This window comes from Aquila chrysaetos, chromosome 10 (assembly GCF_900496995.4).
Source record: "Aquila chrysaetos chrysaetos chromosome 10, bAquChr1.4, whole genome shotgun sequence".
In the NCBI taxonomy this organism is placed as follows: domain Eukaryota; kingdom Metazoa; phylum Chordata; class Aves; order Accipitriformes; family Accipitridae; genus Aquila; species Aquila chrysaetos.
In genome coordinates this window covers 39,135,281-39,149,605 of record NC_044013.1, presented here as the reverse complement: position 1 = coordinate 39,149,605, position 14,325 = coordinate 39,135,281, and the positions used below count along the sequence as shown (strand labels likewise).

Sequence of the window (14,325 nt, the reverse complement as noted above, 5' to 3'; positions counted from 1 at the left end):
CCCTTCCCCAGCCCTCAGCGGTGACCTGCGCAGCTTCACAAGAAATTTCGAAAAAAAAAAAAAAACAACCAAAGCGACGAGCCCTCCCTCTGCTCCCAGCTCTCCCTCCTCACAGACTCGCCGGCACCGGCCCAGCACCCAACCCGCCCTGCCACACCCAAGATGGCAGCCGAGGGCGGCCGCACCGGCGCGATGGGCGATGGGCGCTGGGCGGGAAGTTGATAGGCGGCTGCCTCACGTGAGAAGCTGAAAAGGGAAGAGCCGGGGTTGCGCGGGACGGAGCTGTGGTGCGGGGAGGAGGTAGGCGTCTTCTCCTCAGTACTGCTGCCTCGGTATTAGCGCATCCTATGAAGCGTGGGATGGCCCCCCTTCCCCGTGCCTCCTGAGGGAAGGACGGCGGGAACTACAAGTCCCAGCGTGCACCGCGCTGCTGGGGTGGTGGTGGGGGCGCTGGTGGAGACGCGGTGGCTGCTGAGATTTGTAGTCCTGCGCTGGGGGCAGGGAGGCGGGGGGAATCCCTCAGGGAGATGTAGCTCTGTGTGGCGGGAGCGGCATAAGCTATGAGGTAAAGATGTCCCCGGGGGAGTCAGGGCAGAGAGAGGGACTGAAAGACTGGTGCTCTCTCGGGGGTGCTGAGGGTCCCTCAGCCGGGCTGGGGGCCCGTGGTGCTGGGGAGGGAACCATTGCAGGGAGCTGCCAGCGGAGGGGATGGGCTGGTGCCCTCTCAAAACGTGTGCGTCCTGAGCAAAGCCTCCTCCTCGCTTTTTCTGCAGCTTGTCCACCATGAGGATGCAATACCTGCTCCCTACTCTGCTGTCCCTCTCGCTTGTGTTGCTGGGGCCTGGCGGTGAGTGTTTGGTCACCCCAGCTTGGGCCCACAGGGCTCCCCTAGGCAGGGGCCAGCTCCAGACCAGTAAGAGGTGGAAGAGGGCTGCTCTGCAGTATCCCCATCAAGCCTCTCTGGGGAGACCTGTGCCTCTGTCTTCTTTCACACATTACCTTTGGCTTGGTGTGCTCATACACAGAGAGTGCTATGCTGAGGTACTGTTGTGACCGAGCACCTGCCTCATGCTCCGAACTCACCTCTGCAGAAGCAGATTAAATACTGTCTGTGGTGCAGTCAGTGGTGAACTGGAGAGCTCTCTTGCGCTTAAATAACTTCTTAAGAACACTGTGTAATATATGGCAACAAGGAAAAAAAATTCTCTCCGTTTCTGGTCTTATTTTTATATAGCTCTTTGTTCTTCCTCTTGTCTCTTGTGTCCTTTAAACATAGAGTGAATAAAATAGACCTGGATTCCAGATCTCAAAACTGTTGAGACGTGACCAGTTTATGGTTTTGATATCAGTTGTATTGGCACTTGGAATCTTGACCTCTCTTAAAGCATGATGTGGTACAACATAGCTGGATTGTTGTAAAGTGTACCCTTTAATAGCAATATTTCAGAGCACTATAGTAAGGTGCCTGTGATTCCTGAAGTATTAAGATAGTAAATGTACATTCTCTTGAATGTCTGGTTACCTGGTTTGAACTTGTGACCTAAGAAACAATTTTCAACTAAATTTTGGGCATTTACGACTCCTAAGTTACTAGGATCACATCTAGAAACAATTAGTGTGGGTTTGAAGTACCTATAGCCTTCTCTTAGCATGAACTTTTGTTGCACTTCAAATATGTAAATTGCTTCCTTGTAACATGTTCAAGTGACAGTTATTTACTTCTCCTTTTAAGTTGTTTAGTCGCCTTGAAATAAGCTGTACTCTTCTTGCTGTTTATCGTGTGTACTAAGTTTATTAAACTGACACTGGAGGTGCCAATGGACAAAATGTTTATATCACAAAAGAAAGTAGGTAGTTCTTCTAAAGGAGCTATTCATTGTTCATAGTAATTGAGATTTGTGTGGGTTTTTTGGTTGTCTGTTTGTTTTGGGTTTTTTTCCCCCCCCAGATGGAGTCATTGTATTGTCTGTCCCTGAAGTGGTTTCGTTAGAAAGTGGAAGTTCAACAAATGTCACTATATCTCTGAGGTAAAATCATGATTGCATCTTTACTTTCTCTTTGGAGCGGGGGCCAAGCAAGTGGGTAGGACTTGGCTATATACTTAAGGCTTTCCTGCAGACTCAGTTAATTGTTCATACAGAGTGAATGTCATTGGTGTGACTGGCCACTTGTAGACTATTACATCACCTAGTACCAGTATGGGCCAAGATAGTGCAGCATTCTCACAAACAGCCTTGTATGGTTGGCCTTTGACAATATCCCATGCCATTTGTATGGGAAGTTGAGCGGGAAAAGATGTTTTATACTGTCTGCCCCATATTGGCTTATTGAACTGTCTTCAATAAATGAACTTACAGTTCTTCCATTTCTAAAACTGATGCTTAAGAGAAACTTACATTTCCTAGAAGGATCACCAAAAAAACTTTACCAAGCAAACAGAACTCGCCATTTCTAGCAAAGAAATGCAGCTACTCCAGAGTGGAGGCTGATGCACCTTAGTCTCATTGTTTAATACAGTGCATTGTTTACCCATGTCTTTTCTCTGTCAGCCTCTTCCTAGGAAAGCATTGTTAAACACACGCACCCCTCCCTTTTGGGATCTCAAAGTCTGAGTAAAGGGAACAGTCAGATGAAAATGCAAGAATTGTGATAAAGAGGACAATAGCAAAAGATGGCTGCAACAGTCTAGAACTTTTATTTTTGCAAACAAAGTGTGTTATTGTAACTTTTTTCATGGACAAGTAAAGGCATTTGAACCTTATGATATTTTATGTGCTGCTGTGCAATTAAACCTCCTGGACAAATGCTCAGTGGAGTTCTCTGGGAAAGCTGTGCAGAACTATGTCACTTGGAGGGTTTTTATTTGAGCATGTTTTTGGTTTTGTCTTGCTGCACTGCTATAATTTCTGCCCCTCATCACCCCAAGTACATGATCATCATTTCTGCCCCTCTTTACCAACAAAGGGTTAACAAGCACAATGATAGGATTCAGGTGGCAATGACTTTGCTCTGCCACCTGTGTGGAGAAGAGGGAGGTAAAACATGGCTATGTAGCTGTCTAGTGCTTGTCACTAGTTCAGGTAAAAGAAATAGTACAGTGCTAACATACTTTGGTGCTGGTGTTCCTGAGTACTAGGTAGGTACTGTTGTGTATGGACTGTTAATTATGCTTGCAACAGCTGTGAGGATTTAGCAAATACTGTCGTGTAGCCCTGAAGCAATCTCTGTGAACTCAGGCACAGGTCTAACTTGTTTTTTCTGCTTTCACAGGGCTCCATTAAATGAGACACTGGTCATAACTCTTAATATTACACACTCATCAAAACACAGAACCATTGTTGAACTGCCTGATGAAGTAAGTGACAGAACAGACTTATGACCTTATAGAAAAGCCTACCGCTCGTATGGTGCAACTCTCCTCTTTCTTCCCTCCACTTTGCCTTGCAGGTACAATTGCCTGCAGGTCACACTAAAGCAGACTTCCAAGTGAAAGCAGATGATGTTGGACAAGTAACAGTTTATCTTTATACCATTAATTCCAACTTAACTGGGTGAGAAACTGGGTTTTAGTTCCATTTACTATCCTACAACTTCCTAAACTTTGGGTAACTATTCCCTCCTTATAGTTAAATAGTTAATGGGACATGGGGTGGTATGTAGTTAAGAAGATGTGGTGACCCTCCAGCAATTCTCAAGGTATTCAGATAAATACAGGGTATGGAAGGAGAGTGATAGTCTTGGTATGTTAGATTTCATTACTAGATTGTGAGTTCGCATGGCTCCTTAGTCTGGTTTTAATAACCCCTCCCAAAAGTATCAAAACTACATGTCAGCTTTTCTGATCCAGGAGGCATTTGGTTGTAAATGTCCAGTGGGATACTATTCTTACTGTGCAGAACTTGTTCTGGAGGGCTAATAGCCTGATGCAGCTGTGTGCCCATGTAACTACCATGAGATACAGGTGTTTTACTTTCTAGTTAGGGGAGCCCTCTTTTCACAGATGCCAGTCCTCCCTAGTATGAAAACAGTCTAGCAAGATGGAGAGAGGTGGATTGTATGTGCTTGTTGCCCAGATGCTACTGAGCAACAGGGTGTTCCTGTTTTACTTCCTCATTTTGCTTCCGCTTTTAAGACTCAAAGCAAATGCAGAGGTAAGCATATGAAATGCTCAACAGGGCAGGCGCAATCATGAGGCTTTGCTGGCAGAGTGTGAAAAGTGAAACTCTGCTCTTGCATAACAGACCTTGTGCTAAGAGAGTGGAAACCATAGGCACAAGATGACCTTTTTGAAGATTTCTGTTCTAAAAGAATGGAAAGGAAAGAGTGAGACAAGAAGGAAAGGGTAGGTTGAAGATAGGAGTGGGAGATGTCCTAAACGTAACAAGGACACTAAAAGAAAAGGGGAGCAACTCTCCTAAAACCAACTCTGAATCTTTATTGTCTTGTCTCAACACCTGGACTCTGTTTTCTCTCTCAAAGCAGAACAAGGCAAAATCTGCTGGAAAAAACGTGAACAGACCAATTAACTAATTCTGTTTGCATTAACCATCAGACCTAGGATTCAATTTCAAGTGATTCATAGCATTGTGGTGAGATATGCTGATGAGGTGATTGGCTGGATCTATTTCCTCGCCTGGTCTATCTCCTTTTATCCTCAGCTCTTTGAGAACTGGCGACGAAAAAGGTAAAGAGACTTAAGGTGTGTTTGCAAGTCACTTAAGCACTTCTGCAAATCGTGTTCCTAGCTTCAGTTACATCCATCCTGGTTATTGTGAATTATGCATGGAAAGACTAGGGAAAAAAGCAAGGCAAAGACAGGGCCTGAATAAATGCAGCCCCAGTGAGCTTATGCATGCAGGTCAGAGGAAACCAAGTGCATCTTATAGACACCTAATCCCATAGTTTGGCATACAATACTAATTTGTGATAGAGGAGACTTCTCCATTCCCTTTGGTGTCATGTTGTAAATCACCTGGCTGAGCCAATTGTGAAGACCACCTTCAAAGATTACTTACCTTGTAAGCTGCTTATCAGACAGCTCTTTAGTGTTGTGATTAGGCCAGCTCCCTTTGAACTAAGTGACTGTAAGTAGAAGCATTATTATATATGAAAACTAAAGCATTTGTTTTAAGCAAAGATGCACAACTGCTTCTATGGATTCAGGCTGGAATAGTTTTATCAGGCTAGCTGAGCTCATGGAGGGGTGAAGTTAAACAGCAGGGACACAACCTTGTCAGTGAGAGCTGTTTTGAGTACCAGTGCATGGCATATGAGGGATACTTCACCTTGCTTCCTGATGAACTCACAGCATCATATTGATTGTCACAATGCCTGCAGCTTTTGCTTACATCAAAAATTGCCTATAAATCAGTACATTCTAGGGTCAAGTTGTCCCTTGAACTGCCTGTAATGCTCTGATGCATATTTCTCATACATTTTTTTTTTTTTTCCCCTGCTTCTTTAGTGTTGTTGGACTAAGCTTTGACTTTATAGCATTAAACCTTACAGGCTTTATAGCATACAGTGTATTTAATGTTGGACTTTTCTGGATTCCCTTTATTAAGGTAAGCATAATTATCTCTTAGTACTTGCTGGGGGGTGGGTATCTACAGAAGGTAGTTAAGGCATTTGACTGGTTTTGGTTTCTCTTACATTTAGGAGGAATTCTTAGTCAGTTATCCCAGTGGGGTGAACCCTGTGGCTATCAATGATGTTTTCTTCAGTCTCCACGCAGTAGCTCTAACTCTCCTCGTTGTAATTCAGTGCTGCATCTACGAGGTAAGTCCCGATGCTGGGCTGACCTGTCAGCTCTGGCAGAGCTCCCTCTGCCGGGCACCTCGCCACTCACCGTCCACTCCTCTTGGTCTTCAAAGTCCTCTTCATTGCACTTTCATTGGTCTTTCAAGAAGTCAGGCTTCACAATCCAGCTGCCTTTAATCTTTCCTGAGCTAGTAGCAACTCCAGTAAGCTTAGCTACTTCAGCCTCAAGGATGTTCTGGGCTTATAAGTAAACTCCTTAGGGACTGAAAATAACTAAGGCAAACAGCCAAGTTCATAAAGTTCCCAAACAGATCTCTAGCCAGCACATATATTAGAACTCTACACAGTACAAATGCTGGTATGTGCTTTGCTGTTTTCTCACTACTTGGAGCATTCTTCAAGCTAGGAGAGGTCTTTAGGGATTCCCTGCAATTCAAACTTTCAGCTTTTTTCAATTTCTTTTCTCCTAAAACAGCTGCAAAGGCCCTTTTATAATTCTCACCCCTTTTCAGGTGAGACTGATTGTTATGGTCAGGTGGTTCTTTAATTCCTGTTGATTGTTATAGGTTGTTCTTTATTTAATTCCCATTGTAAAAGCCTCTGATCTGAACAGCCAATTTTCTCTAAGTGGTAACTGTTTCTCTCTTAGGGTGCTTCCTTTGGTGATGGTAAATCTAAAACTGTAACAGCCCATTTGTCAGCACTGCTAGGTACAAGAGTCTTTTCTTGTGGAGACAACCATGAATCTTTTACCATAATGGCATTAGCAGCCTTTTGCATATATAGGAACTCTTGATATCATCAGACTGAACTCAGGAGATTGTTACAGATGTGGCACTGATAATAGGCATCATAAATACTCAAGAATACTGCCTCAGTATTGTTTCCCACTTGCTCATGAACAATGGTGTTCCAAATGATTGATGTTGAGTATTGCTCATCAGCTCTTGCAAACCTACAGCTGGTTGCTGTAACACTCATTTGATTTTAGAATTCCCTTGAGGTATGAGCCTAACTGGTACAACAACAGGTTTGGACTGTAACCTTGCATAGTCCTGAGCATATTCTCTATCTTACAGTGTGTCTGGGGATGTATGACCTAGGTCAGTCTAACTGTATCTACGTTTCTCTTTCAGAGAGCAGGTCAGAAAGTATCCAAAGTTGTTGTTGGACTACTGGCACTTGCATGGATCTTCACATTTACAACACTGTTTCTTGCTGCAGCTGAGGAAATGACATGGCTGCAGTTCTTATTCTGTTTCTCTTACATTAAGTTAGCAGTCACACTGATAAAATATTTTCCACAGGTAAATCTGAACTTTTCTGCTTTTATACTATATTCCTGTCACCCTAAGCCTGTAGTGTATGCTCTTGAAAGTCTGACTAGACTAAACCAGCAGTGATTATTTATTAAGTCTTTTAGTGACAAAAACAGTACAGTTATACAGAAGGCTTTTTAAATGTTAATCTCGGGAATGCTTGTATGTGACATGCTGACCAACTTCTTGTTACACTGTCAGGCATACATGAATTTCCGTCGGAAGAGTACTGAGGGATGGAGTATTGGAAATGTATTACTAGACTTCACTGGTGGAAGCTTCAGCCTTCTCCAGATGTTTTTGCAGTCATACAACAATGGTAAGGCTGGAACTGAGGTGGTGAGGCCTTTTTTTAACAGGGTGGGAAAATCCTGCTACAAACTAGATATAAACTGGTAGGTTATCTTGGGAGAATGATGTTTGTGCTATAGTGTGGGTAGCTGTTCTTATACTAAGAATGAAGAATCTGTTTGTGTTCCTTCAAGATAGAAAATGAAATAGCTATTCTGAAGAAACCACAGGAACAGTTATTAATTAGCTTTGCATAAGATGTACACCACAGTCAGTCTTAAGGTGTGTCTAAGCAGTCCATGTAATAAACATGAACTTCTCCAATATGTATGGCATGACTACACTTGAGGAGTTAGTCTTAACTCTCTAATTTTGTGTTTGACAGATCAGTGGAAGTTAATCTTTGGAGATCCAACCAAGTTTGGCCTGGGTGTCTTCTCCATCATCTTTGATATTGTTTTTATGGTCCAGCACTACTGCCTATATAGGAGACGAGGGTACGAACCTTGTGAATAACATCACTTGTGAAGACAAAAACTTTAAATGGAACTTGCCCCCTTGAGGGCCTTCAAGATGCCTGCTGCCAGTTACCAGAAATACTGATTCTGATCTCTGTACTTTGATCCTCTCTGGTATGGAATACAAGCTGTTGCCTCACCAAATGCTGATTGCCAGATGCCTTAAAGGACAGCAAGCTATCTAGCCACCACTTGCAAATGGAGTACTCATGCTTGTTGAAGCTGTAAAGGCAGCTTAATGTGAGCTGTCCAAGCACCACGTGGCTCTTTTTTCCATTAACAACAGGAAAGAGAAAGACCAGAGCGATGTCCTTCTGAGTGGAAGTGAAGCACAAAGAGCAGAGTTCTGGCTTCCAAAAATCTGAGGTCATGTTTAAGCAACCCCTTAATATCTTGATGTAATGACTGAAGACTGTGGATTTAAGTGCTGCTGCTGACTCCTCACAGACAGATCACAGTAGAACACCACTCAAATTGACTGCTAACAGCTGTAGTGGCACACAAAAGAATGAGGTTGGTAGCAAATACATAAATACTAGAACCTGAACTCTATAAAAATACTGAGAAGTGGCAAAAACTATTCTTATTTCACTGAAAGCTTTTTCAAAGGTGTCAAGACAAGTGCTCAGATTTATCTGAATACTTCTCATGTGCTAACTTCATTTTGCTCAGTTCTACTGACATGCCTTGAATCCTAAACAGGGGATGGCAAAGATTAAAGAGTTATCAAAGAGATAATTTTTAAGTAGATCATGTTAACAGCCTTGTGATTAAAGTTTAAACACATGGTTTTGTTCCTGGGCAACTTTCTAACTACATGTGGTATGCTCTAGGTAGAGATCAAGGTCTTGAGTTACTTGAAGGTAAGGATTATACCCTTTAAAAGAACTAGAAGGGAATCTGTGCATTTGTACTTGTCTTACTAGGTGTCCACCTAAGGAAAAGTAGAACCCCTTCTCCCCCCACTAGAGACCAGGTGAGGTTTGACAGCTCACTAACACTACAACTATGCACCAGTGAAATCAGACTGTACTAACCTCAGACTGCATTGTGTTGATGTAGTCCACAATCCACTTCAAGTCAGAAAAAACACCTCAGCCAGAGGCATTCAAGTGATGTGGCATTCTTAAATGTAAGGAGAAACAGCTCAGGAAATCCAACTTTGTTTTATTGTGTGTAAAGTCAAGTGAAATAGCAGTACAAATAGCAGTGTATCTTTATAGTAACAAAAATAACTTCAACTTGAAAGCCTTAAAATTTACCACTGAATTCTTAAGTTACAAAATTCAAAAGCAGTATTGTAGTAATTCTGTAGATATAAAAACAGTAAATAGGCATCTGCTGGTGTGTACAGAACAGTCTGAGATGCATTAATCACAACATACGTACATGGCACAGCAGTAATGTCCTGAATAAGTTAGTCTGCCACCTCCTCATGTTCTATTTACAACAGCTTACCTGAAGACTGCTTAAGGAAAGTATAGATATGTATAAATCAACTGAAGGGGATTAAGAACTCCGGTTTTTGGATAACTGTAAAGCTAGCTGGTGAACAAACCACTAGGATGCTAGATAATTTAACTTAGTGTTGCAGCAAGAATCTTAAATCCTGTGGCACGTTGATTTAAACAACTTAGTATCTTACCAGAAGTTTAAATTTGGTCAAGAGGCACTTTTGCAAATTACTGGCATATTCATCTCAATAAATCAGTGATTTAAGCAAAGTCTTCCAGAAGACAGACCACAATTCTCCCCTCCCATTTCAAGTCAGATCAAAGTGGAATGAAGAACTGCAGACTCTACAGCTACAAACAGCTCTTTTGATAAGTTCAGCAACAGTGTTTTCTTTCCTGCTCCATAGTCCTTTCATTTAAACTTGATTCATTTGACACTACAAATTACTTGGGAACAAGGAGAATTCAGGTTTTACTCTGCCAGTGAAGCTGAACTCTAGTGTCTGTGAACTTTTAGTGTACTTCACAAGCATTAATCTAACACTTGTGTGTTACTTAGCTGTCTCTTATCTGAAGAGGCTGCTTTGTACAGGGAATCTTTGCAGTAAACCATAATGCCCCAAACCCTTCAGCATACTCTGTCTAGCTAGCACAAAATGTGGGATTAGTACAGTGCTCCTCCCCACAGCAGCAGGCAACTCTTAATTCTGACATTTTAATGTGACAGCATGGGGGGACAGGACAGCTCACTTCTAAAAACAAACCTTCTTATCTTCCATAGCAGAAACCACATTTCTTCTTAAAATAGGAAGCTTTTGTGCTATAAAAGAATCCTGACAAAGTTAAGGCTTTTCCAGTTGCTTCCTTAGATAACTAGGGTTTGCCCTGTCCTCCTGAAAGCCATGACTACAATAAAGTCTTACCATGTACCTGCAGGGAAGACTTTAGAGAAGCACTCTGCTGAGGGGACTAGAGTTTTACTACTGCCAGTTACACCAGAGGAAGAAAAAAAAAAAAAAAAACCAACCCAAAAATAGTGTTTACCACAGTTAGGAACATGCACTCCTTCCAGACAACCTGTTCAGGTCTAGTATTTGCTTCCTTGCTCGATATCAGTCTATGTATCTCCCTCCCCAACCCTTCCCCAACTTGATGATTGATTAGGACATCATGGATTGTTGCACAGCCTTCTGGAGAGATTGCCTGGTCACCAGCAGCCGTACCACTTCTTCATTCCTTTTTGTCAGTCTCTTCCTAGCTTGGTCATGGGTCACCATTGTCATATCCCAGCCATTCACCTAGGGAGAAAACATAAAATGAGGCAGGTGCATGGACTCACGGGTGTTCTATCAGCACTATGTAGTAGATATGCTTATGCCACAGCTCAGTTTGTTTATAAGCCCCACAAACTGTCCTGGGAAGCACCCAGAAGACAGTATTTCCCCCAGCAGAAACTGCTCTGTAGTATGCACCTAGTAGTACATCATTATTTGTCTTAATCTTGGTGTTTACCTGCATGATCTTATCTCCAATCTGAAGTCCTGCAACTTCTGCTGGGCCTCCTTCCGTCACCCTTGTTACATAGATACCCTGGGGAAAAAAAAATTGTGCTCATTTACTAAATATGGGAGCATTAAATACCCAAGGCCGTTCTACTGACAGTGCAAAAATACTTCGTAGTATATATGTTATGGGATTCTAGTTAAAACCAGGGTTTTTGTTGGAAAATAGAGAAGGTGGAGAGCGAACTTAAACTTAGTCTGCAAATGATAATGTGGCAACAGGGTAACTTTCGTAGTCAACTGTGTGAGAGGATGGAATACAGATGCAAGTGAGTCGAGCTCGCTGGGCGAGTTGGATATGCTCAGCCTTTTGCAGAGAGGGCTGCTACAGAAAACAAAAAGCATCTGACCTTGTCGGTCTTGTCTTCGGAGAACGGATTCTGAGTAGGATCCTGATCAATGCCACCTCCAATGCTGAATCCCAGAATCAAATTGTCACCTTGACGAAGCTTATGTATTTCAATTCTTTGCTGAAAAGAGAAAAAGATAAAATAGCTGAGTATTGTGATCACTGGAAGAAATCTCAGGTGTGTCTCAAGACACAGATACTTCAGACCCAGTCAGATTGTCTTTCACAGAGATACCCTGAACCTCCTGGAGCAGGCTGCGTCACAGCTGGGTGAGCTTACATGTTGTAGGCAGACAGCTCTAAAACCCCTTGGCGGCACAGAACTATCACGTGGCACTTACTGTCTGTCTATCCGTCAGTCACACGCAGCCTCGGTGGTGACAACAGTTGGCTCCGAACTGTTCTCAGCCCTACCACAAAACAGCAGCACAGGAAACCATCTGCAAGCCGATGCCGTGATACAGCCAAGCTCCTTAACTACTCACTGCTTTACCGCTTGCCCGGAGATACAAGGGGAAAAACACCAAAACCAGAGCAGGTCTCTTTAAACATGAGTCACGTCCCGATAACTGGCAGTCACTCACAGCTAGACTCATCTTGCTCTTTATCCACACGCCTCGTGATCCTGCCTAGCCCTATCAGTGGGAATAACAACCTATTATTAGGATGGTTCTTTTTCAAGATAACTTATCAACACGCTCTTGTAATCCCGAGGCAGGTTCCTTGCTGTCTGACGAACACGGGCATCTGACAAACTTCACGCATTACTTAAGTACAATATAAACGCCAGCTAGCGCGATTCTTGAGCCAAGATAAAAAGCCACAGGTTTAACCGAAACAGTAACCGCCCAACTCAGCTTCTTCGCCCTGACCGAGGGAAAGGTGTCCCTGCTGGCTGCAGTGGGGTCGCGCTGGGTGACCCACGAGGGTCCCTTCCACCCCAAACCCTTCTCCGACTCTCCCCCACGGGCCCACTCGGACACCGCCGCCCTTCCCAAAGGGCGCTGGGTCACAGACCGCCCGGTCACCCCAGCACACCTTCCACAGACACAACCGAGTCGAGCTCGCCGGCTGCGTTCCACCCGGGAGCGGAGAAAACTTCGTGCGTGGCTCCAGCGCCCGGACCGCCCCCCCCCCACGTTACTCCGGCCGGGCTCGGCACTGACCGAGAGAGCCGCCGCCTGAGCGCGGGTGAGGAGCGGCGGCGGGCGCCAACCGGGGCCGGCGGCTCTGCAGCACCCTCGGCCCGCTCCTCCCACGCACCCACGGGCCGGGGCTGCTCCGGGACGCTGCCCCGGGAAGCTCCGGCGGCACCTCCGCCCCCACCGAACCCCCTCCGCCCGGTGACAGCCCGCAGGGCGCTGCCGGGCGGCACCGCTACCACCGTCCCCGTCCCGCTTAGCAGCCCCCGGCGCGGTGTCCCTGTCCCCGTCCCGTCCCCGTCTCACCACCACGGCGGTGACCGGCTGTCCCGGTACGTACGACATGGCCCCGCCGCCGCTGCCGCCGCCCGAACAAAAGCGCCTCGCCCGGTTCCGCCCCTTCGCCGCCGCCAACCAATCGGATACCGCCTCGCCCGCGGCGGAGGGGAGCGGGCGCCGGAAATCAGGGTTCTCTTTCCCGGCGGTCTCCGCGCCAAGATGCCTGACAGGAGCTTCCGGTGGGGAGGCGTGAGGCTCCGCCGTGGCGGTAGGTTGGGCCCGGCGGCCTCGGTCTCCCGCTTTACCCCCCCCCCCCCCCCCCCGCGGGCGGCCGGCCGGCGGTGACGGGCGGTGTGTGGCGTCCCTTGGCAGGGTGTGAGGCGTGAAGGTCGGACCCGGGCGAGGGTCCCGCGGAGCAGCGCGTCGCCGTGGATGAGAGGTAACGGGCCGGGGGGGGGGGGGGGGGGGGGGGAGAGAAAGGCGGGAGGGCCCCGCGGGCGCTGCGCGGCGCCAGGACGGGCCTCCGAGCTGCCGCCGCGCTCCGGAACGGTGTACCTGAGGGTGGCCTCGGGGCAGCGGCCGCCCGGGAGCCGAGCGGGTTCACCGGGCCGGTGCCGCGGGCCCGGCTCTCGGCGGGAGGCACCGCTTCGGCCCGGACCGGGGCTGCGCCGGGCTGGTCCGCCGCCCCCCCCCCCCCTCCGGCCGGTACAGTGTGTGTCTCGTTTCCCCCAGTGTCGTTGGGAGAGAGGAGGTCCCCGAGCCCGGCAGGGAGCCATGGCCGCGGTGGTGGCCAAACGCGAAGGGCCGCAGTTTATCAGCGAAGCGGCGGTGCGGGGGAACGCCGCCATCCTGGACTATTGCAGGACGTCTGTGTCGGCCCTGTCGGGTGCCACGGCGGGGATTCTCGGCCTGACCGGCCTGCACGGCTTCATCTTCTACTTCCTGGCTTCCGTCCTCCTCTCCGTGCTCTTGGTGTTAAAAGCCGGACGGCGATGGAACAAGTACTTTAAATCCCGGAGGCCGCTTTTCACGGGGGGGCTTATAGGAGGGCTTTTCACTTACGTCCTGTTCTGGACTTTCCTGTACGGCATGGTTCACGTCTACTAAAACGACTAGGAGCCGCAGTAGCTGCAGTGGTTTTTAATGAAGCAGAAAGACTGTTGCCAAAAGTCATCTACACAACTAGGCCAGCTTACCTTTTAAACCGTTGTTCATCGCTTGTCGGTAAATTATGTCCAAGTACAAATAAATCGGTAGTACTGTTCTAATTAAACTGAATGTGAAACACCACTTGGATGCCTCCCAGGAATATTTGTTTGGTGGTGAAGGAATAACTTCTGTCCTTAATTGCAGGCACAACCGTGGGTTTTGGTTAATGTAGTCCCTTGTATCCTTTGTGTTTTGGGTAAGACACACCAATTGCAATCCCTTCTAGGTTTGCTGCCTGTCCCTACACGCAAATACTAATGAAAGCAGTGTGTAGCACAGCCCTCTTAAAAAATAATCCACTGGCACAAGGAAATACTGCACAGTAGCATGTAATTAAGTGTACGTGAAGGTTTGGTACAGAAATGTAATTGAGTTGCTAGTGCAAATGTTATTTCCACAATTGCTATATGTACACGCTATCAATAAATGACATTGTCACAGA

General features: G+C 46.2%; 3 protein-coding genes across 4 annotated transcripts; 2 read left to right on the top strand and 1 right to left on the bottom strand.

The window, feature by feature from the left end:
* The first annotated feature begins 178 nt into the window (after positions 1-178).
* Positions 179-8,676, top strand: CTNS (cystinosin, lysosomal cystine transporter). Of its 2 annotated transcripts, none has more exons than XM_030027440.2 (11): positions 179-300; positions 774-847; positions 1,949-2,027; positions 3,271-3,355; positions 3,448-3,551; positions 4,553-4,684; positions 5,465-5,564; positions 5,659-5,778; positions 6,897-7,067; positions 7,281-7,398; positions 7,756-8,676. In XM_030027440.2, the coding sequence occupies exons 2-11, from the start codon at positions 784-786 to the stop codon at positions 7,884-7,886; spliced, it is 1,104 nt and encodes a 367-aa protein (XP_029883300.1). In that variant the 5' UTR covers positions 179-300; positions 774-783; the 3' UTR covers positions 7,887-8,676. The 2 variants fall into 2 exon arrangements, with proteins under 2 accessions (XP_029883300.1, XP_029883299.1); XM_030027439.2 differs by lacking the exon at positions 179-300 and adding an exon at positions 481-565.
* A 359-nt stretch (positions 8,677-9,035) lies between these two features.
* On the bottom strand, positions 9,036-12,830 carry TAX1BP3 (Tax1 binding protein 3). Its single transcript, XM_030027453.1, has 4 exons — positions 12,702-12,830; positions 11,255-11,374; positions 10,855-10,932; positions 9,036-10,640 (listed from the first exon to the last, which is right to left on the bottom strand). The coding sequence occupies exons 1-4, from the start codon at positions 12,738-12,740 to the stop codon at positions 10,503-10,505; spliced, it is 375 nt and encodes a 124-aa protein (XP_029883313.1). The 5' UTR covers positions 12,741-12,830; the 3' UTR covers positions 9,036-10,502.
* Positions 12,831-12,852: 22 nt separating this feature from the next.
* Positions 12,853-14,323, top strand: EMC6 (ER membrane protein complex subunit 6). The gene is made up of 3 exons (XM_030027455.2): positions 12,853-12,942; positions 13,047-13,113; positions 13,407-14,323. Exon 3 carries the CDS (start codon positions 13,449-13,451, stop codon positions 13,779-13,781), a length of 333 nt encoding a protein of 110 aa, XP_029883315.1. The 5' UTR covers positions 12,853-12,942; positions 13,047-13,113; positions 13,407-13,448; the 3' UTR covers positions 13,782-14,323.
* Positions 14,324-14,325: the final 2 nt, after the last annotated feature.